At 38.9% G+C, this 21,791-nt stretch overlaps 1 protein-coding gene across 6 annotated transcripts; it reads right to left on the reverse strand.

Annotated features, from left to right (window-relative positions):
- Positions 1-2,885: 2,885 nt before the first annotated feature.
- On the reverse strand, positions 2,886-13,972 carry slc8a2a (solute carrier family 8 member 2a). 6 transcript variants are annotated; one of them, XM_061085961.1, is made up of 12 exons: positions 13,625-13,972; positions 12,729-12,866; positions 12,139-12,366; positions 11,768-12,046; positions 10,812-11,246; positions 9,923-10,284; positions 8,066-8,169; positions 7,472-7,489; positions 6,160-6,272; positions 5,357-5,456; positions 3,808-4,074; positions 2,886-3,262 (listed from the first exon to the last, which is right to left on the reverse strand). In XM_061085961.1, the coding sequence occupies exons 1-12, from the start codon at positions 13,970-13,972 to the stop codon at positions 2,886-2,888; spliced, it is 2,769 nt and encodes a 922-aa protein (XP_060941944.1). The 6 variants fall into 6 exon arrangements, with proteins under 6 accessions (XP_060941944.1, XP_060941949.1, XP_060941948.1 ...); XM_061085966.1 differs by lacking the exon at positions 7,472-7,489 and adding an exon at positions 6,825-6,842 and having other exon boundaries at positions 6,160-6,262; positions 8,062-8,169; positions 13,625-13,801; XM_061085965.1 differs by lacking the exon at positions 7,472-7,489 and adding an exon at positions 7,211-7,221 and having other exon boundaries at positions 8,062-8,169; positions 13,625-13,801.
- Positions 13,973-21,791: the final 7,819 nt, after the last annotated feature.

Raw genomic sequence — 21,791 nt, forward strand, 5'->3', positions numbered from 1 at the left:
CCCGTTTTCCCCAAAGTCCGATTTTATTAACCAAATTGTCCAAAGATTCAAATAATTAGAAATCTTCCACACATGAACACTCAGTGGTGATCGAATATTGTGATCGCATCACCACTTTTTATGGACAGTTGACATTGTCACTTATTTTTGATCTGCTGTAACTTGAGTTTCTTTTATAATTTTCTTTGTGATGTTGCATTTTCTTTATTTACTGTCGTTGATTTAAGACTTTGCATGATATAATTTGATGTGTTTGATTTTAATATATAGATCATTTCATTTGCTGAATTTGATTTTAAATGTCATTGTACTAATGCAGTAGTAGTTGTTGTATTTAGACCAACATTATTTAGAACAACCATTGATTTATTTTCAGAGGGTGGCCTTCACCCTGACCATTCATATTACATGTATCACATCTTCCAGGGTTGAAAACATTTTTGACAACAAGCAAAATAAGAGAACTTGAAAAAAAAAAAAATGAATGAAACCTAACCAGCCTCACTGTCAATTGACTCGGTAATGGACTGTGCATAAGATGGACAGCTTTCAAAAGTGTAGATAATCATCTTGGTCTCCTGCTGGTGTTTAACTGCAGAACTCGTCATAAGTACCACTGCCTCCATGTTAGTTGATAAGACATGGACCCAATGAAACAGTCAAAGTAGATGTTAAATACATTTTTCTTAAAGATGGGTTCTGTCAATGTATCTAGTACTTATAATACTGATGAATGTCAGACTGTTTCTGATATATTTGGTTTTAATTATTTATTTGAACATCATGATTGAGAATTTTGAATGATATGTCTAGCACATGCATTACATCTATTCATATATCTTCATTATAACAACCTGACAGAGCTTAAACAGATGTTACATTCTCTCCCTCTCTTTGAGGTTTCTTCCCGTTAAACAGAGTTTTTCTCTCTCTCCATGGCTGCCAGATATGTAGGGACTTTTAGGTTTCTCTTTAATGTTGTAGGGACTCAACCTTAAAGTGCCTTGAGATGTTGGGATTTGGCACCATACAAATAAAATTGAATTAAATAATAGGCTTGACCCTTTATGTCAAATATGCAAGATGGCAGCACCAAAGTCCAAGATATTTAAGCATTATTTGTGTACAACGGGAGGAAGTGAAGACGTGTTATCCATCTTGTTCTTTGGACTCAATGCTTTCCGATGACAGTTTTTACACAGCCTGGTATTTGATTACCAGAATCCTGAAATGTCTTTTCCCCTTAACTTACTTTGTATATGAGACATTTATCAGAAACTCAATTCAAAAATGTTCCCAAAAAATAAATCTTGTCCCTGTATTTGAACCACAGCATTTATTACTTGGATTGTATCTCATATGCCTATATGGGGTTCATGGCCTTTACATCATAAAACCGTCTTAAATACCCAATATTTTTGCCCTTTTAGGGATCCTGAATGTGTCTTAGATTTGCAAACCTGAAACATATCTTCAGATTTGAAAAGCTTTCATATTTATATCAGTATGCCTTAAATTTCACATTCCCTCAGAAAAGCCATGTCCTCTTCTGCACTAATGAGGAAGTAATGCAGTTCTTGACCACTGTGGATGATGGATCCGATGCAGACACTCAGTTAAAATTTCAATGTAATTGACAACTTACAATAAATTACAATAATATACTTTTGTCCATACCAGGTCAAATACAATAAATTATAAAGACATTAAAATACAGCATGGATAAACAAGTAAGACTTATCAGGGTGTATGAATCATCACTTTCAAACAGTCACACTAAATGGCAGATACTAGGTCAAATTTCTTCATTGCACAGCTTATTAGAAATTCATTGTCTGTGTTTCTCATTGTCAATTTACATTTCAATATTTGATCCATTTAGTGCATTTTTCATCATTATTGTCATCAATATTTATTGTGAAATTAACTTCAGTGGGTGCAGTACATTCCACTATACATGTCACATATCTTGGAGAAACTAAATTTAGCGTGAGATATTTCACAAGGTCTCATCTCCCAAACTGTGCTCAGTTTTTATACCATGGCCAAAGAAGCTTTATGTTTCTGATTGGCTGGCAGGGTTTAATCAAAAATCAACACCAGGACAAGTCACACAGTTTTCATCAGTCTAACTATTGTTTTTAATTTATCACAAAAACCGGAGGTAGCCAAAGAAACAGGACATTTGCAGAGTTATGTTGTGCATTAACTGTAACGGGTCAAATTGACTTGTAGAGCATGAATAATGCTCAGGTCCAAGTTCACTGACATTAAATAAGACAGTTTGATGACAGCTACTTTTTGCTTGTGAGCAGTGGCCATGGCATAAACATAATGATACACTCAGAGGTGTAATGATATAAAATAACAGCAGGCTACACTGCTGTAACACAAAGAAGAGTGGTGTTCAACCCTGATTTTTAGAGCAGCTTGTTGTGTAATATCCCGTAATAACGCAACCTGACGTTGCTTTTCTTATTAATTTTCTTAAATACAGAGTCTAATATACGGATCCAGCATCTACAAGAAACAAGACCAAACTTGAAGTCCAGGGTATAGCCAGTACGATGCAAAATCCAGTGACTTCACATAGGTGCAGACCATTGGAACTCCTTCATCAAAAATGGTCACTGCAGGTTATTTAATCCACTTAACGGAAAATAACCAGTCTGTCTATTTTACTGACTGGAACTGTCCTGGAGTGGATGTAACGCACAAATTTGCATGTGCAGGTCTGTAGAATTTTGTTAATTTCTTCTTGAACCATGGCAGCGGTTGTCAAGTGGTGACAGGCCTTTCAGTGGTAGTTACTGTAACAGCACTGACCAGGTCAACGTCTTGTTGATGTGTGTGTTTGCAGTCATTACTCGCCACACCACGCCCTCTCAGAAGCCTTGTATATGGCAATAGGCCTCCAAGCTGGAGAAGAGGATGTAGAGGAACCAGAGTCCAAACAAAAATAGTGTGGTGATGATTTTAGGGACCCGTTTGCCTCCCAGTTCGCCGCCAATGGACGGCCTCCGGCGTATCATCAACACTCCCACAGTTAAGAAGGCAAAAATGGTGAAGAGTGTGACGGAGAAGGCCAACGAGCCAGGGTCCACACGGAAGACCTTACCTTTGACTTCCCAATACACAGCAGCCACAGACCAGGCCACCCCAATACCCAAAAACACATTAACTGCATTGCTTCCAGTCACATTTCCCACTGATGCATCTGCATACTGGTCCTGAGTGGCAGCCACTTTACTGGCAAACGTATCTGGAGAAGAAAAGAGGTTAGTTGCAGTGTGTACTATCCTACATACCTGGGGACATACAGCATATAGAGCTTTACAGTGACTGCCCACTTTTAAATCAGCTCTGGCTCCAGAGCTCAATTTCATTTTCTACATTGACTTTTCCGAAAATTCTGAGCTGAGTTTCACCCCTTTGTACTCTTTTCCTCATCTCTAAAAAACCACAGCATGTTAGAATGGTTTCTCTTTTGTAACGTAATGCAACGCTGAACCATCCCATCAAAGCCGTAATGCTTTGAATGTGTGTGGAAAACAATTCGATGGTAACACGTAATACGTTTTTTCTTAAAACAGAGATGATAGCATACAGACTTGTGGCTTTGACAGCAGCATTGTTTCACAGTCTTATAGCTTGTGGAAAGTCTTCCTGGGATGGTTAAAATATTACGGCTGATAAGTAAAATCTCAATATTTAGAAAATTAATAGGATTTTTAACTTCCTCAACCACACTTTTTATCTCAATTGAATTTGCTTCAATGAAGAGAAACTGAGGTACAATTCACTCACCAGGAAGTGAAGTCCCAAGTGCCACAAAGACCACTGCAGTGACAGCGTCTCGCAGGCCCACGGTGCAGCCAAAGTGGGAGGCCAGGTCTCCAATAAAGGCGGTCAAGAAACCAATGACAGAGATCGATACTAAGAAGCACGCCCAGCCATTCCAGATATCGGTGGGCGGGATACAGGCAAACGCAAGCTTCCAAAATATGCACACTATGTGCACAAAGTAGTCGAGGCAGTTGGGCATTCGCTGCTCTTGTCCCTCATCTTCATCACCTGATTAAAGAAGACACAGTGAAGAAATATCATCGAAGCAATAAAATGCATCAGCCACAAATTATGCATCACATTTTGAGTCCATCAGCTTGTAGTGTCATAATTAATCTGTAAACAAGAATACTGAATGTAAGTGCTATAATAACTTTTTTGTTGTTGTTGTGAATCTGGACATTTAGTCTTCCTTTGTGGTTCCATCCTGGCTCAGCAACTTACTGGCCTCTGGTATTTGTGTGAACACTGCCTCTCTGCCAAGAAGTTGTCTTACCTCATGGTATTAACATGAGCCTGATAAATCTTATATTTTGTATGCCTGCCTGATCCCTAACCTCTGTTATCTCTCTGCCCAGGATCCTCTACAACTGTCACACTTCCCCTGCTCTCCCACTGGAAACCACTCTGATCTGACCCCACACCACCTGGTTTGATTGTTACCTCAGCCAAGTTTTTCTCTGCATTTGTTGTCTTACTGTTAGTTAGCAAAAGTTTGCAAGAACCACTAAATGGATTACTACAAAACTAGGTGGAGTGATGTGGTATAGGTCGGGAAAGACAACATTAAATTGTGGTGTGGATCCAGATCAGGGGTCCAGGAACTTTCACTCTTGAAAACATTGAGAGATACAGCATTTTTTGAAATTCTCCTTGATTTCTCAGAGAATAATTCATGGATATTGATTAAAAAAATAGACGAGAGTATATACTGATATTTATGAGTGTGCATAATTTGGTGCAGTGAATATAAATGTGGTATCATATGGAGACTATTAGTCCTTGGTGTAGGTTTGCCCTTAATTGTGTTATCAGTTAGCTTCCTTGACTCACACTATTTAGTAGCACATTTTCACATTGTTCATTAAATCATCTTTGACATACTCCATGCCTCTAACTCTGTTTCAATACACAGTCTGACTGCGGCTTCAAATCCTACATTAAATTAATAAAAGTTTATAAAGTTTATTTAACCACTCTGGAACAGATTAATTTCACATTTTATATTTTATCATTTCTGGCGAAGTCTGGAACATTAGACCATGTAAATGTGTCTTTTTACCACATAATTACCTGGTTATATATGTATATTACATATATGTACAATAGACATGCAGCTGTACTCCAAATTATCTCTGAAAGGGAAGCACTAAATAGTACAGCAGCACTGTGTGAATGTGACTAATGTTGAGCTTTTGCACTACACTCACTCCTAGTTAATCCTAAGTAAATACTGTCCATTAACAGGTTACACACACACAAAAAAACAAATGCATTAACAACCACTGACCTGCACTGACTGTGACTGCTTCAATGAACTGCTCTCTCCATGAATGAGTGCCAATCACTAGAGCCAGGTTAGTGTCCTTCAGGAGTTTGTCCACAGTGTTCTGTTATAGCACATTGAAAAGTTCAGTGAGAAGACGGCTCACATGGTTGCACATAGAGTATATCGGTCCACATTTCTCTCTTCAGCCTCTTTGGAATTTGTTCTGCAAATTGTTTATTTTGAGCTTTAATTCAGACAAGGTCCAGCGTAATATTCAGTACAAATATGACAGTGTTGGATATGGCACATATAGTGTATCCACAAAACCACTAGCTTCCCAGTTCTGCTGTAAAATTTGAATTTAATTCAGAATAAACCGACTCTAACATGGCTCACACGGCGCATACTGACATCCACATGTTGCCTCTCTTTATCTCAAATCAAAATGCATGAAACAAGAACATTTGAAGACTGGGAGAAGTAGTATTTTGCAAGTTTATGATGCGAGATGAAGTAGGGAATGGAATGAGAAAAGTCTCAACAACACACAGCATGCTGGCAGTAACTGTACCTGGTCAAGTACTCCATTGGGAGTCTGATGTGTGAGAGGGCACCAGGTGGTTAAAAACACATATACATCAAGTTTTCCACATTGCAGATGCGTTTTATTATCACACTAAATGTAAACTTTTCTGTCACTCCACTGTTTTCATGAACCAATGAAGATAATAAAAAGCTTATATTTTTCAAACTTGTCTTTTCCTTGTAATGAATTATTTATTTGAGTACAGAGCCTGGTTGTCGTCTGTCAGACACTCACACACCTTGAACTCGCAGGACTCCTGTATGATCACCTCCAGCCTGCTGTGCTCTCCTAAAATGGGTTTACCCATCTCAGAGATCCTCCTGGCTTCCTCCTCCTCAGGGCTAGGATTTCCTGTCAGGAGAGAGCAGTGGTGTTTGTGATCATGTCTGTAATATACCCACTTACAAAACACACACATTCTAGACATCAGGCAAGGGTACAGGCCCAAACATACAAAGTTTTAAAGGTACTTTGTGCAGCATCCGTTTACTCCCTGATGAAAACAAGTTATTGGGGTGACAATGACAAGGTATTTTTGCCCTGAGGTGAGTATCCTAGCCCATTTTTAGATATGAACTCCAGAAATTGTATGGAAAATTTGGAACACGTGCAAAACCCCCAGTGAGTGTAGCAGGCACAATTAATTTGTTCAAGATGAATACCATTTACCACAATCATGTTTGGACTCGATACTAAAAGTCAGAGGCTGCGGTGGTGGAGGCAAGTTGCCGGCAGCAGGGTGTGGGTGGCAGTGCAGCTGAGCAGGGACAGTGAGGAGGAGGTCGATTTAAAAGGGCCGCTTTGTTGAGAGAATGGGCTGTGACTGGTGAGTGACTTATGAGCACCCAAAAACTTATCAGTAGCTGACAGCTTATGATAGCTGAGCACATGACTTTCCATCGCGTTAGTTTCCTGCATGAACTAACGCGATGCTTTATATGTAAAGCGTCCTTGGGTCTCTTTAAAGGCGCTTTATAAATTCAAGTTCTTATTATTTTTATGAAAGAGATGATCTCTTAAACAAACTACTGAACCTACTCCAGTTACCTGCAGTGGTGTACAAAGTACTTGAAAGCCATACTTGAGTAAAAGTACAGATATCTTACCTGAAAGTGACTTCGGTAAAAGTAAAAGTCACCCCTCAGAAAATGACTTAAGTAAAAGTCTTAAAGTAGCTCATATTAAAAGTACTTAAGTATCAAAAGTATCTGGTGTTGAAATGTACTTAAGTATCAAAAGTAAAAGTACAAGTACCAAAATTAAAAATGGCATTAGTCTCCAAAGCAAGCTTTCAGAGATGCTTATGACAAGAAAAGGAAGTAACAAAATAATAAAACCTTATTTATGCTCTTCAGTAAAACAAGCAGAAGCACTAAGCCAGGGAGAATAACATAAAGAAGAAAAATATTTTTCACACCAGGAAGCATTGGGCAAGATATTCACTGATCTCAAAGAAGCAACAATGTTTTTATGGATGAATGGGCAATGTCACAGTTATGTATGGGTATTTGAAAATGCTGCACAGTGCAACTTTAAGAGCCAAACCTTACCTTGGTTTAACAACAACGCTGCATGTGAGGGAAGAAAGACAAAGATTCAATAACTCTCTCTAACACATCGGAGTAGCCTCAAAGAATCTAAAGCTGCAAAAGAAAAAAAGACACTCTCCTTTGTCTTCGTTTGGCATGCACGGCACACCCACATTGTTAGCTTCCATTTCCACTTTACCTCATTAAATAAATTACTATTCATTTATACTGATGTTATTGATTTTGTTGACCTCCACTAACATGGACATACCCAGTTCCTGCACCATCCTGTTGTCCCATTGAGGTTATAGGGAACAGGGAACTAAAGGATACTTAATTCATAATTGGCTGCAGTGGCTGCAGTGCTACAGTGAAACAGAGACTCCAGTGAATGACAGCGTGTAATCTTCGGTTACTGGCTCTGACGCAGGTGCCCGGCACGCAGTCGCCCACGCTGCTATTGTTATTGTTTTGATACATGATCTTGGATATTGATAATATAAATTTAAGTGAGAAAGTAAAATATATTTCTTTGATATTTGTTGATTGCCGCATAATTTTTGATCATAATGACACAAGTCATTTAGACATCAATGATAAAATGTAAAAGCTCACCAGAGAGTCCTCGCTTCAGCCATTTGGGATCCTCAAGCACAACAAAGAAGGTTTCCTTCTTTTCATATTCTTCCACGTTTATGATGCGCACTTGTAACGTCTTACTGGAGATATGAAAAGCACACACACACACACACACACACACACACACACACACACACACACACACACACACACACACACACACACACACACACACACACACACACATACACAAACACACGCACACACATTTTTATTTCTTTAACAAAATAATGGCTTGCTATTCCCTTTTATGAACAATGAGGGACATAAAAACCCCAAACCATTTCCTCTACCATCTAAATCACATCACAAATTGAAGTGACCTAAATAATTAATCACAATTGGTGTTTAAATAATTCAGGGATGAACATTGTGTACACAGTTTTCCAAGGAAATAGATAAACTGAATGAAGTGCAAAACAACCTGTAAACTCTGGTTTCTCATTGTCTGAACACTTAATACCATGTAAAGTTCACAGATGAAAAAAAGAAATAAAATGATTAAGCTAACCACTTGAACACTTGCCCATTAACTCTAATCCACAAATTGTTATTGTTGTGACTGTGTAGCATCCATTGATGGGCGCTGTTACATAACAGAGTCTTTCACTAAGTGTACAATTAGTGCATGTGCAAACACAGCTTATATAACCTGAAAGTTTAATGGGAAAACAATCTGTCACCTTACATGGGGTGATTGGAGGTTCCCACACCTGATCGGGGATGGTATTATCTTTGGGTGTCAAGTCGTCGGGGTAATTCTGTCTAAAAGGACCTCCTCTACTTAGAGCGGGTGACTGACAAGCTATAGTAATCTCTAAGTGAGGTTCAGGTGCTTGTTTACTGACAGCACTAATAAGCAAATGTAACTAGAAGCATTGAGGATGCTGTGTGTCGTTCAGAACTACTGCTTTGGGAAAACTGTCAGTGGACTATCATACCATAATTCAGCTTTGTCAGTTATTTTGCTGAAGTTGGCTGAATGAGAAAATGAAGGTTCCTGTTCTGAAGACTTATACTGCAGTTACACTTTCCTTCAAAATGTCTGCTCCATTCAAAAACTTAAGAAATAGTTCTTTTGAAATGCTTTATACACTTATCAATGAAAAGACCGAAATGAACAATGAACTTATCCTACAAATAAATGTTTTGTTGTGTATACAAAAAGTTTCAAAACCCGCAAATGAGTCAAAGCGTATGTTTAGTGTTCCTTTATTGGCCTGATGCTGTAAAAATATTTTTGGTTAATTACACCACTTCAAGGCTGCCATAAATACTCCAAATCTGTACTTATCGATAAGGAACATTTTATACAAATGGTAAATCATAATACAAATCACAAAAAATGAAACTATGTATATTTGGCCCCTTTCTAAAGAAGAATGTCTTCAGTATAGGGACTAATGGGATTGACACTGACTTTCACAGTCCAAAGTTGGGCATTTTATCTTTGTCGGCACTTACTTATAGCACTTTGTAGTTTGGTGTTCTTGAAGAAATAGTATTTTCTTGATTCTTGCTGCTCTGGGTTTGTACCCTCATGGTTGAATGCACTTATTGTAAGTCGCTTTGGATAAAATCGTCATCTAAATGAAATGTAATGTAATGTCTTTTCATGGAGTTAATTAAAAATGACAAATATAGAATATTGTAGGCTTTGACCTATAAAATACATTTGCTTGAGGCTCCTTAATCATTGAGGAGCTTTGTTTTATTTTATCGTATGTTAAGAAGCCAAATTATGTAACCATAACAGACACAAAGTCAGTCACAGTCTCAAAAGAACAGATTGACTCTGACTCCTACATTGATACCTGCTAGTCACTGCCTCACCTGGTTTGTTCATTGGTGAATTCCAGCTCCCCTCCAGTCTCCTCATAGTCCACCCCCGCCTTGGCACTGCCATCCTCTGTATGGTATGGCACAGCTACAGTGCCCCTGGAGCCTGAGTTCCTCACCACCGTCACCGTCAGCATGCCCGTGCTCTCACTCACCCGCAGCATCCGCTGACCAAAGGTGAAGATGCCGGCGTGGTCATCGTCCAAGATAGTGATGGTGGCAATCAGCGGCTCCACTAGTCTACCTTTGGGTGGATTTCCTGTCCCTTCATTTCCGCCTTCTTCTAACCTAATTTTCTGAAGACGCACAGAGAAATGCTCATCCTCCTCAAAGATGTCATCGTCCAAGATGCCGACCTGGGGATGAAAAGTGTTCATTCTCCTCATGGATGTAGATACTCAAAAGTATCTTCAACACAACTTAATAATTTGACAGATTTTGAGGATCCATCAATGTCTAACCCTGAAATAATAGTCTAATACTCTCCACTGACTGATGTTTAATGTAAACTAACATTGCAATCTTACTCGGCATATACACAAGTGTGTGTGTGTGTGAGTGTGTGTGTATTTTTCCCCCCCGAGATGTCATGTCATGGTCCATAAAACACATTTTCCAAGATATACAAATCCTCCCTCATCATATGATAGGGAATGATTTGTTATTGAGAAAATGATAGTGATGTGTGAAAGAGAACTTTCTGCAAATAGATGCACTTGCACATGATTTCAAGGTATCACTGTATCCTACGAGACTATAGACACAAACTAAAGCTAATATTGACAGAACATTTTTTTAAGATCTTATGGTAGGATAATGACATCATAGATGATAACATTTTGAAATCAAGACTACCAAAATAGCTATCACTTTAATTACTCACCTTGATCTCTTTGCGTGTCTCCCCTGGCTTAAACACCAAGGTACCCTCAGTGAATTCGTAGTCCGCCCCAGCGTTGGCGGAGCCATTTTCTGTACAGTAGTCCACATAGAAAGTGTTCTGACCTGTGCCTCCATCCAGGATCACCCCCAGGCTCAGAGAGCCACAGTTCTCAGTGCACTGGTACTGAGCACTTTCGAAGCAGATGTGCGAGCATGTGGCCTTGTCGGAGTCCTGGTCAGCCGTGCGGCGTGCATGCTCAGCAGCATGTTTCCTTAATATATTACCGGCACCGATCATCCTGCGTGTCACCTGGACGCGGTAGAAGGCGCGGCTCTTCTTCTGCTTGACCAGGGCGGAGTAGTTGGCCATCTCAATCAGCTGGTCCAAGTCTTTGTCTGGATGTTTCTCCTTCAGGTCTTTAAGGATGCGAACCACCTATCCAAGAGAGGAAACTTGTTATAAGTTGTTTCCCTTTCCAACAGAGGTTTGACGTTTAGACTAACAAGCTGTGTGTGAAGCCGGGTCCTGCAGAGGATCGGCTGGGAGTCCATAGGAGGATGAATGCAAATAACTGATTTTAGAAGGTTAAAAGAGTAAAAGTGTCTCATGGGACAAAACTTTGAAAACTAATATGAGGATCTTATCAAGATAATGCTACCATCGCTGCATTGCTGCCATTCAGACTACGGCTGCAAATGAACTCTACTAACTTCAGGAAACACAAAACACCTATGTTATAAAAACACTAGAACCAACGGTGGTCCTGATAGGGTAGAGTAATAGTCTTGTTCCCCTGCTTTCTTACTGTCCTCGTGCCTTTAAACAAATACTTTTTTTCTAAAACAGTCACTATAGTGACAAAGAGCTTTAATTACTGAACACAGCAAAGATGTCAAACTAAAATAAAAAGCTGTGTCTACAATGTGGTCAAGTATTTCATGAGCCACATGTCTTACCTCCTCTTGGCTCGGGTCTAGTTCATTGCCTGTCTGCACAGAGACCGTCACACTGGAGGAGTTCTCAGGGCAGGCACTTCTGTCCGACAACTTTCCATCCATGATCATGTCAATGCCTTTGGGCTCGAGGTCACCCTCCATTTCCACAACAATGCCGTGCCGCTTGTCAGCGCGGTAACGCTTATGCATGTATTTGTAGAATAGTAGGCGACGGTCAGCAATCCAAGCCAAGATCACACATACCGGAAAGTAAAGCAGCGTCACTGCGGCCTCCCACACCTGGTAATACAGGCAATATGAGCTTTACATGATTAACACACTTGATTTACTCTATTGTATAGTTTACCAAAGTCAAATATACAGAAACACACCTCTACAATCCCTGGTGAGATCACAGCCAGTATGAGGTAGAGCCAAACGTAGGCGAAAATACTCCAGAAAGACGTAATGAAAAACACGCGCAGGTGTTTGATCTTGCGAGACTCTCCGTCAGGGATCACCCACACACAAATACCAATTATCACAAACATGTTGAAGGCAGCGCTGCCCACTATGGTGCCCGGGCCGAGCTCGCCTGCATGAAAGTTGTGCCCACACACCTGTCACAGTGAAGCAAGTCAAACATCACAAAGACGCAAATCAAAGAGCTTTTTGATGGAATTTGTATAGGAACTGGACTTCAATCTATCAAGAATCATGGAAATATTTAAAAAAGAACATGTTTTACGTGAATAACTATACATGAAAGACAATGAGAATAATCTATTTCCACGCTGACATAAACCTGCAAATGGTACTCGTATTTGTACTGTGTTTGTTTTTAAGACCTACAGTTGATCCCAATTTACACTTATTTTATGGTGATAATACTTTTACAACTTTCATATAGATGCATATGTAAATAATTAACAATATGAGAAAAAGTCAGACTCTTTTTAAATGTATAAATGTATCTGCGTACCTCAATGACCGAGAGCAGGATCTCAGGTGCAGAGGAGCCCAGGGCCATGAGTGTGAGGTTGGACACGGTCTCATTCCAGATTCTCACAGTTGTCACTGTCCTTTCACCATTAGGTTTGGTGATGGTCACCTCCTTCTCCTGCAGGGGCGGATATTTGAGAAAGTGTCAAAACGCTGATGATGCACATGTGCTCCCATTAATGTCATCAATGTCAAATGAGATTCAAAATCCTTTTTTTTGCCAGACTGTTTTTTGTTAGATACACAGTCTGAGGGGAGTCATGGTAACAGACGAATTTGCTGGACAATAAGCTGGAATTTGAGGTTCAGTTGGATTTCTGGGAGGTCCAAAATCTTGAGCAGTTCCACAGTCTAATCTCCCACATGTTCACTAAAGTGAGCTTATTTCAATAGTATTGTAATAGTATGTTACATGTTGTGGCTTCACTATAATCTCAACTGAGATTTCTGTGATTTAAAACTTAACTTGCAGAACAGACTGATCACCACCATCTGTGGTTCCATGTTTGTATGCCTCCATGCTGGGAACAGCTGAGTTATTATAATGTTAGGTTGTCCATACATCTATCCATCCCTTTCTTGTAAATGTTATATCTCAGTAAGGTTTTGAAAGAAATTTCTTAATTTTTCCACACATGCTCAATGAACTCAAGGATGATCTAATACTGGGGATCGAAGGTCAAAGGTCAAGGTCACCTCAAAAACACGTTATGGGCCACAATTAAAAAAAACATATGCTAATCATGAAAAAAGTCTACCCAAATGACTGACATGATAGAACGATGACATTTTATATTGAAAAAGGTCAAAGGTCAACTTCAGTGTGACATCAAAATACCATTACACTATAACCCAAAGCATAAAGTTCTATAATACCTGAGAGGTGATGACCTCTATGGATGCCATGAAGCGGTCTGCCAAGATGGACACACCCAGAAACATGTACATGAGACATAGGAAGTAGATGATAGCCCTCCCCGCTTGCTCCCCCAGTGGAGGGTTGAGCGGCAGCCATACCGGCAGCAGGACACCAGGTCTACACACTACGACCTCTGCACACTTGCTCTTCCAAGTTAACGTAGAGTTGCCTGTGGGCTGAGGCGCATCATCAGGACTAGATGCCCGCTCCACAACCTGTGGCCTGAAGGGAGTGCTGGGGTGGGTCAGGAGGAGCAAGAGGAGGAGGAGGATGGGTGGGGCGAGGTGAACTGGAAGGCGTCCCATGATAACCCTGAGTCAGGAGGAGCACGGCGGTCACTGGGGGAGCGGACTGGTCAAAAGACTCTCCTGTAGACACAGACAGAGCCATGTTATTCTCAAAGAAGAGATACAAAGGGGTATAACAGATTTGCAGCACATCTTAGTTAAGATTGTATCTGTTATAAAAGAATAATGATTCTAAAAGATTAATACAAAAATTAACAAGACATGAGAAGTCGCCCACTATCAATACTACTAATAAGGAAGATTGTTATCATGTGGTGGATTTAAATCGAATTTGTGAAATTCACGGTATTGTATTCTTGCATTGTTTTGTGTGGATGCGATGTCTGTCTGTCCGTCCGTCTGTCATTCCACTTTGGTCCAGACAGAAATTTCTTTTGTGGTTTTGAATGAAATTAAATTTGGTCCTTATTCTGCTCACCATGCAGACCTCATTCAAATCGAGCAAGATACGGGGCTACTGCCATTTATTAATATGACACAGTTAATGATGTATTTGCATTAGGGAATAGGCTACACTCTGGAAATACTTTGACTTTTACTTGAGTACATTTTTGTACTTTAAGTAAAGTGTGCTTTTGGGTCTCAAACTTACTATGTAAAGTGCCTTGAGTAAACGTATATTATTATACAAACAAACTAACAAATACAATTGAATTATATACTTCCTCCAGCACTGGGTTTTTGTGTACAATACACAAAAACACATTAGGACACAGGTTGTAAAATATATAACAGAAAAAGTACAACGAAAATACAGATCTACTGTAAAGTTTCTGTGTCATCAGTTTTGTTATTATTTGTTGGAGTATTAAATGTACATCCCTTGCATCTGTCAAAACCTGGTCAAAGCCCTTGTTACCATGGTAACCCTCTGTTTGACCCTAATGCTTTAACCAGCAGGTGACTTAAGCACAAACCCATTCAAACAGTTACAGGGACGTCTTTTGTCCTGACCTGCACACTCATCCAGGGTACAAGATGTTTGGTTTCTGTAGTCCTTGACACAAGAACAAAGGCTTGTTATTAGAAGTTAAAAGTAAACTGACCCCACTGAGTCATCTTAACTGCATATCAAAATGACCTCTGAAACTAAAGCCTGGTTGTTAAGTCATGCAGCTCCTGTGGTTAACATTATCTGGTACTAATCACTGAACCCTGGTGGTAAGAATGACTAAGCAGTAATTCACGTGTTTCGGTCAGCAGCTCCATGCCAATATCTCTGTGAACACTTCCTGAAGAAACGTATATTTCAATTTTAAACAAACCTATGCAATTTCATGAAAAGAATGAAAGAACAGACAGAATTTTGACAAATCTGCAGATTTTAAATAATTTGGTAAATATTGTCATATTGACAACAATTACTGGCAAGCTGCATGAGTTACCCTTATGTGTGTTAACATGACTTATTAATTGGCCATCAGGGGTCTTATAACTAATCAGTTGGTCATGACGCTACCACACATTCTGCTGATTGGAAACTCACATTTCCACCTATAGAAATAATATAGCAATATAATGTGCAAATAAAAAAAAACACTTGCAAATAGAAAAAACAACTTTATCAATTTGACGACAAGTGCTGCAAAATGTCACAACACATGCAAATAGAGAAATGCAATGCAAATTGCAAAAATTATGTTTTCCAAAAAGGGATGAACCTGGCTGTAGTTCAATGCTTTATAAAGTTCAATCACCACTGACAAGTAGCAGTAACTTCTGTAATTGCATGTGTTATGACTTTTTGCAGCACAAGTGTCATCAAATTGATGAAGTTGTTTTCTTAATTTGCTGGTGTCAAAAATAAAAATTCTTAATTTGATTTACTCCACCGTAGTAATAAGAATAATTTCATTATGTTATAAAATACTTTAGCTGACAAAAAAAACATAGTGACAAACGTTTTTTGAAAGGAAAGTGTGTATGCGTGTGTTTGTCTTGGCTTTTCACATTTATTTAGTTATTAATCAACGGTGTCGTATTGGGAATCAGGATTGTTCCGATACACTTTAACCTTTAACACCGGGCCCTGGCTGTCCATGTGTGTGTGGCAGGTGATCTGTGTGTGCACAAAATATTGGAACTCATTATGTTCATGAGAAATGCATGCTTTGAATTGTCATGCTATTTAAATGGGAGTGTCATTTTTTTTAGTCTGTGTGTGTGCGTGAGTGAGTCTGAGTGTGTAATAATGACATCAAAAACACTAATGTATAATGCGGAGCAGACTTGTTGAACAAGTTAGTTAGTAACAGGTATTTCACAGTGAGCTAATCTGAGGATGTATGGATGACATACACCATGATGGCAGAGAGCCTTCACTCCCCACCTCCACTCCACCTGCACAGGTGACACTGCACCATTGTGCGCTGTGAGTTGAAACAGATACTTGGGTGCTGCATCTTTGATGCAGCCTGAGCTCGGCCAGCTCATTATGGAGTTGTGATTCAGAAGCACAGCCCAAAGGGCCCGCCGCATCACATTTCACTTTCCAAGGCCTGCTATGGTTACCACGACCTCAGACAGAGGGCCACCTTACACCAGCGGTTCCTGATGGGGGGGTTGGCACACCAAAAATAACTCCCTCTACATTCATATTTGGAGAACAATGGTGCACAGAATGGTCACGTGTCACAACACAGCAGCTCATAATGAAAACAGTAAAATACATCTGTAATGTAAAATCAATTATTGTATTATGCTCTCATTAATATTGCTAAGCTTTAATGAGAGTATCTGCCTTGTTTCTATCATAACAGCCAACACTTTACTAAAAAACCTGCAATATGCATACAAACATAGGTATACAAACATACACTATAAATCCCCTTAACAATTAGGATTAGTGTAAATCAACATTTATCAACATTTTAAAACTTTTCTATAATAATGTATTTTAACTTAGCAAGAGTCCAATGCCTGTGTGATACACTTAAGATCCAAATAAAGATTTGTTCTATCTGGTAAGTGGTGAATCTGTATAATGCATCAATTCCAAGGCAATACAGTTTATGAGTGCTGGCTAACCAAGAAGCTGAAAGAGCTGGATGAATTATTGATAAATGCATTCACCTAAATATAGCAGTGTATCGTTTCCTTTCATGTCAGCTACAAATAGCTGTGTAATCTTTGAGATGGAGTGCTGGTAGATTTTAAAGGGACTACCTCTTAGTCTTTGCAGCAAGGAGACGATATATCGGCAGAGCACTGAAACTCATAATGCAAACCTAATTAGTACAGAACTTTCCTCTGCAGTGACTCTGATTCAAAGCAACTCTATTCAGATTTTCTTCCAGAAGTCACTTTCACTGGCTACTTTAATATCAAGCTGCTGCTGCTTTAGGGAAAAGCTCTACAGTAGATGATCATGCAAAAAAAAAGAATCTCTCTCTTCCTACATTCTCTCTTATGACTGGCGGGAAGGGGGGGTCGTAAGGTGTTGACACAACTGTGGTCTCCATGTTCACTTCTCACACAGGAGCTGTGAGCTGGGTGACAGCTCATCTCCCCTTACTGCCTCTGACACAGCCACTATCAGTCAGCACTAACGATAAGTGATTGCCCAGGGTAATCTTACACTGATAGAGTGACCGGCCCCAAAAAAGATAGTTAGCACCGGTAACACTTTAATATTTCCTGCTTGTACCCTGGTGGTGGTGTACAGTCAGATGAGGGATGCTCCTTCAGACAGGCAGAGCAGAAGAGCTTTCGTTGCCTTAACAAGTTGGTTTTCATTATTGTCAGGCAGCTAACGGGCACCTACAGCTCAAATATGATTTTACTCACATGGTTTCAGCTTCAGTCAAATTGGTAATTTTTCTTAAAGTAACAAGAAAAAAGACCGTTAAGGATTACAAACACACATATGAAGACACACGCACGCACCACGTCATGTCACATAACCATAGTGACTATTGCCTAGCCGCAATGTTACCCAAAACTTAACCTAAACCTACCCTTAAAACATGCATGAATGCACACACACAGACACACACCCTAAATCCTCATCAATTGATCACCAAAAGGTGATGATGCATTGGCCTTGCAGTTTGAACATTAACCTGTGTGCAGATTCACAAAGATCACCTTTCCAGGAAGTAAACTCTGTGCCCAGGTGAACCGATACCATGTATCAGTTTAACAGACAGCCAATCAAAACAAGTTTTTGTACTTAATCTTAAACAGTCAGTAACCCAGTGAAGCCCCATGCAAAAATCCAGATAGCACAGCTTACACTCATGTGAGTGTAACATTACGTCAGCTTTCCATAAACAAATTAGTTAATTTATACATGAGTGACTCCACTGCTATTGACAAACTTTGTCAAGAGCTCCTCTGGTGCCACCAAAAATATTTTTCAAGAGGGAATTGTGTATGTAATTGTATGTAAGTTTATCCTTAGGATTACGGTGATAGCTTTGTCATTTGAAAGAGAACAAGCTCAAAATGCCAAAAAACAAAACATCACCCACAACATAAGTTAATACATTTTTAAGTGAGTTTCTCTGTGCAGTTATAACTTAATTTTTCTGATCATAGACTATATAAGGATGGACGACATGACAACTCCCCAAAAGTGAAGCCAAAGAGTTCTGATCACCTCCTGGTGGCTGCAGTATAGGTCATAAAACCTGCCTCCTCCAAGTTAATGGATGGGACATGGACCAAACTATACTACTGCATAGACTCTGGCTCCATATAAATTCATCCATTCAAAATGGCAGTGTTTGTATCCTGTATGTCTTGGCTTCATTTCTGAATAGTGGGAGAAAGTGCAGATGCATTATCCATCTTTATATACAGTAGCTATATGGTTGAAACTCCTTCGATCAGGAGAACACGTTAGTAAACATTTTAGCATTTACTGAGATGAGTTTTTTATTTATCTTGTGAATGTAGGTCTAACATTCACTCTGTCCATGAACTCCTGAGGGAAATGTCTGGCTTTTTAGCGGCAAAATAGTCCACTATATTCACCTGCTAAAGTCGCTAGCTTCATCTGTTTACTAATTGGTGCTGAGCAGGTAGTGTACAGTGTTTCTTTCCAAAACAAACCAAACTAAATAATGAGCTAAAAGACACTACAACACACACCAGTGTCAGTTCCTAGCTCATTCTGGATTTATCATTTAATCAGTTATAAATTTAAAGATATTGACCAAAGCAGCTTTAAATAATTAATTTGGTGGCTTCTGTTCCACAGATGGAGAAACATAACCAGGCTTTAATATTAGCCTGATTTTAAATCCCCAGATTGTGTCGAAATGAGCTGCAAACGCCCCTGGGACTTTAAAAAGAATATACTCTTTCTGTTAAAGAAAAGTATATGTGAATATTTTCAAGCAGAACATTTTCGACCTTTATACAAATATGAATTTACATGCTGTATTTTCATTTACATTACTGTCTGTATAAACAAGATTTAATAATCATGTAGGATTTACAGGAAAAGAGGACCTGAGTCTTGTTGAATTTTGACTAACCAGTAATAATAGTCGTGATATCAAACTAGTCAGCTTTCTTTTTAAACACACTTGGCAAATAAAGATCCTAGGGTTAGGTAACACGCTTCAGTTTTTCAGCACTGGAATAATCCTGATAACCTTTAGAACAGAAAGTCTTTACAGCAATGTTTACAGCATCTACTACTGCACATCAGTACTGGTTTAAAGAGCTGAGAGAGTTTGGAATTGTTGTGTCGTGATGTTTATTGTTTTCAAATGCATGTTCATGTTTCTGCTGTTTCCTCAGATCATTTGTCTCTCAGTGCTGTCACCTTGTCCTTGGATGATGTGTTGATAAAGTTTGGTGCTGTTATCCTTGTCTCTGGATGATCTTATGTGTTCAGTGCTTGTGGATAATCAGATTAAAATACTATTGGATAAGGTGGAAGAGTCACTTTCAGAATAAATGTTGTGTTGCTTCTTACACTTTTTAGGAAATGCATGCAAGGCAATCTGAATTTGTCTTCCTGTGGAGGTGTCATGGATTATTACACCTTCAAACTATTCTCCCCACAGATGATTCATTGGATATGAACAGAACAGTCTAAAACACATCCATTAAAGCATAATAACATCTGTTCAAGTTACACACAAATCAAGTATCTCTGTTTGCAGTTAAAGAAAGGAAAGGGATCCGTCCCTTTAATAAGTAACACAGGGGGTTGGCTTGCTGCTGTGGGTCTTTTAATGAAGCAGATGAATCAGAGTGTAAAATAATCCACTAGGTCGCACAGACAGACCGGCAGACAGACAGACAGACATGAGCACTGGACCCAAGCACAAATGTAGCTTTGAGAATATCTTGTTTAGAGGTTTCATGATAAACCAATGTAATCTTTTTTATATTTAACAGTTCTCCCTTTTCACCATTTAACTTTTACTGAAAAAACTTTTACTGTTTTAACATTAACCTGGGCGTACACATTTAAAGGGTGAATCCACAGTGAGGCACTTGTTCACATCATGACTTGATTCTTGTCAGTTTAAAATAAAAAAAATTGTAATAAAAGGAAACACAACCAATTTCCCCAAAATGTTCAACAAATACTGTTTTGTTGTTTAGGAAAATTTGAGAAATATTTAAGAAGACTTAATATTTGTCTAAACCACAAGCTTAAGGTAATTAATAATATGTTTAGTTGTCCTAAGATGGCCTGTATTTGGCCTGTATTTGGCCTGTAGTCAGTATTCACACTTGTTTTTTATGTGTGTGGATTAATTGTCTATTGTCTATTTTAGCTGAATTTAAATAATATCAGTCTTTTCCACAAAAAAACAAGTAATAATACTTTTTAAAAACACACCAAGAGGCTTGGTCCTGTAGAGAGAGACAGACGCAGAGGAAACCAGGGTCTGTTAAAGAGTTAAACAGTTATCTGGTTAAGTTGTTTCCATTACTACTAAAACTTTCCAGAGCACAGTCTCTGCAAATGTTTAAACTATTTTACCACATCTCTCACACAAACAGGTTTAGTCATGTTAGTTGCTCAGTACAGGGCCGGATGTAAGAATGCACCTAATGCTTTGACAGACTGATGAAATAGAGTCTGTGCGGGAGGTTTGCACATCAGATTACACCCTGAACAAATGGATCCACACAAGACCTCAGAGCCACGGTTTCAATTTCCATGACTTGCTACAAAAAACCCAAACTTACAAATTGGAGTTTGGATTTTTTATAAAGATCCGCCACTGAGAAGACTAACTGTTGCCTATTCTGTGACTTCAGGTACAATAACCTATGTGTTGGTAGCAAAAATGAATACGATAAGTCTGGGGGTTTTCCCACATCTTCCCACTGAGTCTGAAATTATTGCTAATATCAATATTCCATTATTAGCCTGATGAGGAAAATAGCCTGACACTGCGCTGAGCATTTTCTGACCTGAATAAGGTCAAACAATCATTGAAGGATTGTCAAAAGAAATTATTTGTCAATACAAATGATTCAATCTTCGTAAACTTAACTTACAGTGGTTTTGAAAATTACCAAAACGGATCTACAATCAGATTTTCAACCCTAGGCTGCAACAACACAGAGGAAAATAAACTGATCCTCAACCTGTGGCTTTCTACAGACTGGTCCGGCCACCCATTCGTTGTATCAATTGATTAATTCAATCAATATGTATTGCTTTGAAAAAAGTTTTGCATGAAGAATATTGCTAAACAGAACAGGACATTTTTTCTTTATATCGTGGTTTTATCATTTTTTGGATAGTATTGAAGGCTAAAAGTGTGGTATCATGACAACCCTAATTTGAAGTATTACAACCTTAATTGCATTATGTAGACAAATACATGTCTTAAGT

Source organism: Limanda limanda, chromosome 14 (assembly GCF_963576545.1).
Source record: "Limanda limanda chromosome 14, fLimLim1.1, whole genome shotgun sequence".
In the NCBI taxonomy this organism is placed as follows: Eukaryota; Metazoa; Chordata; class Actinopteri; order Pleuronectiformes; family Pleuronectidae; genus Limanda; species Limanda limanda.

Excerpts from the sequence above, each read along its gene's own strand:
- slc8a2a (XM_061085961.1), bottom strand. The coding sequence starts at position 13,972 with ATGGGACGCCTTCCAGTTCACCTCGCCCCACCCATCCTCCTCCTCCTC. Across the intron at positions 8,170-9,922 it reads TTCACCAATGAACAAACCAG|TAAGACGTTACAAGTGCGCA; the intron begins GTGAGGCAGTGA and ends TCATATCTCCAG. Across the intron at positions 5,457-6,159 it reads AGGAGTCCTGCGAGTTCAAG|AACACTGTGGACAAACTCCT; the intron begins GTGTGTGAGTGT and ends GTGCTATAACAG.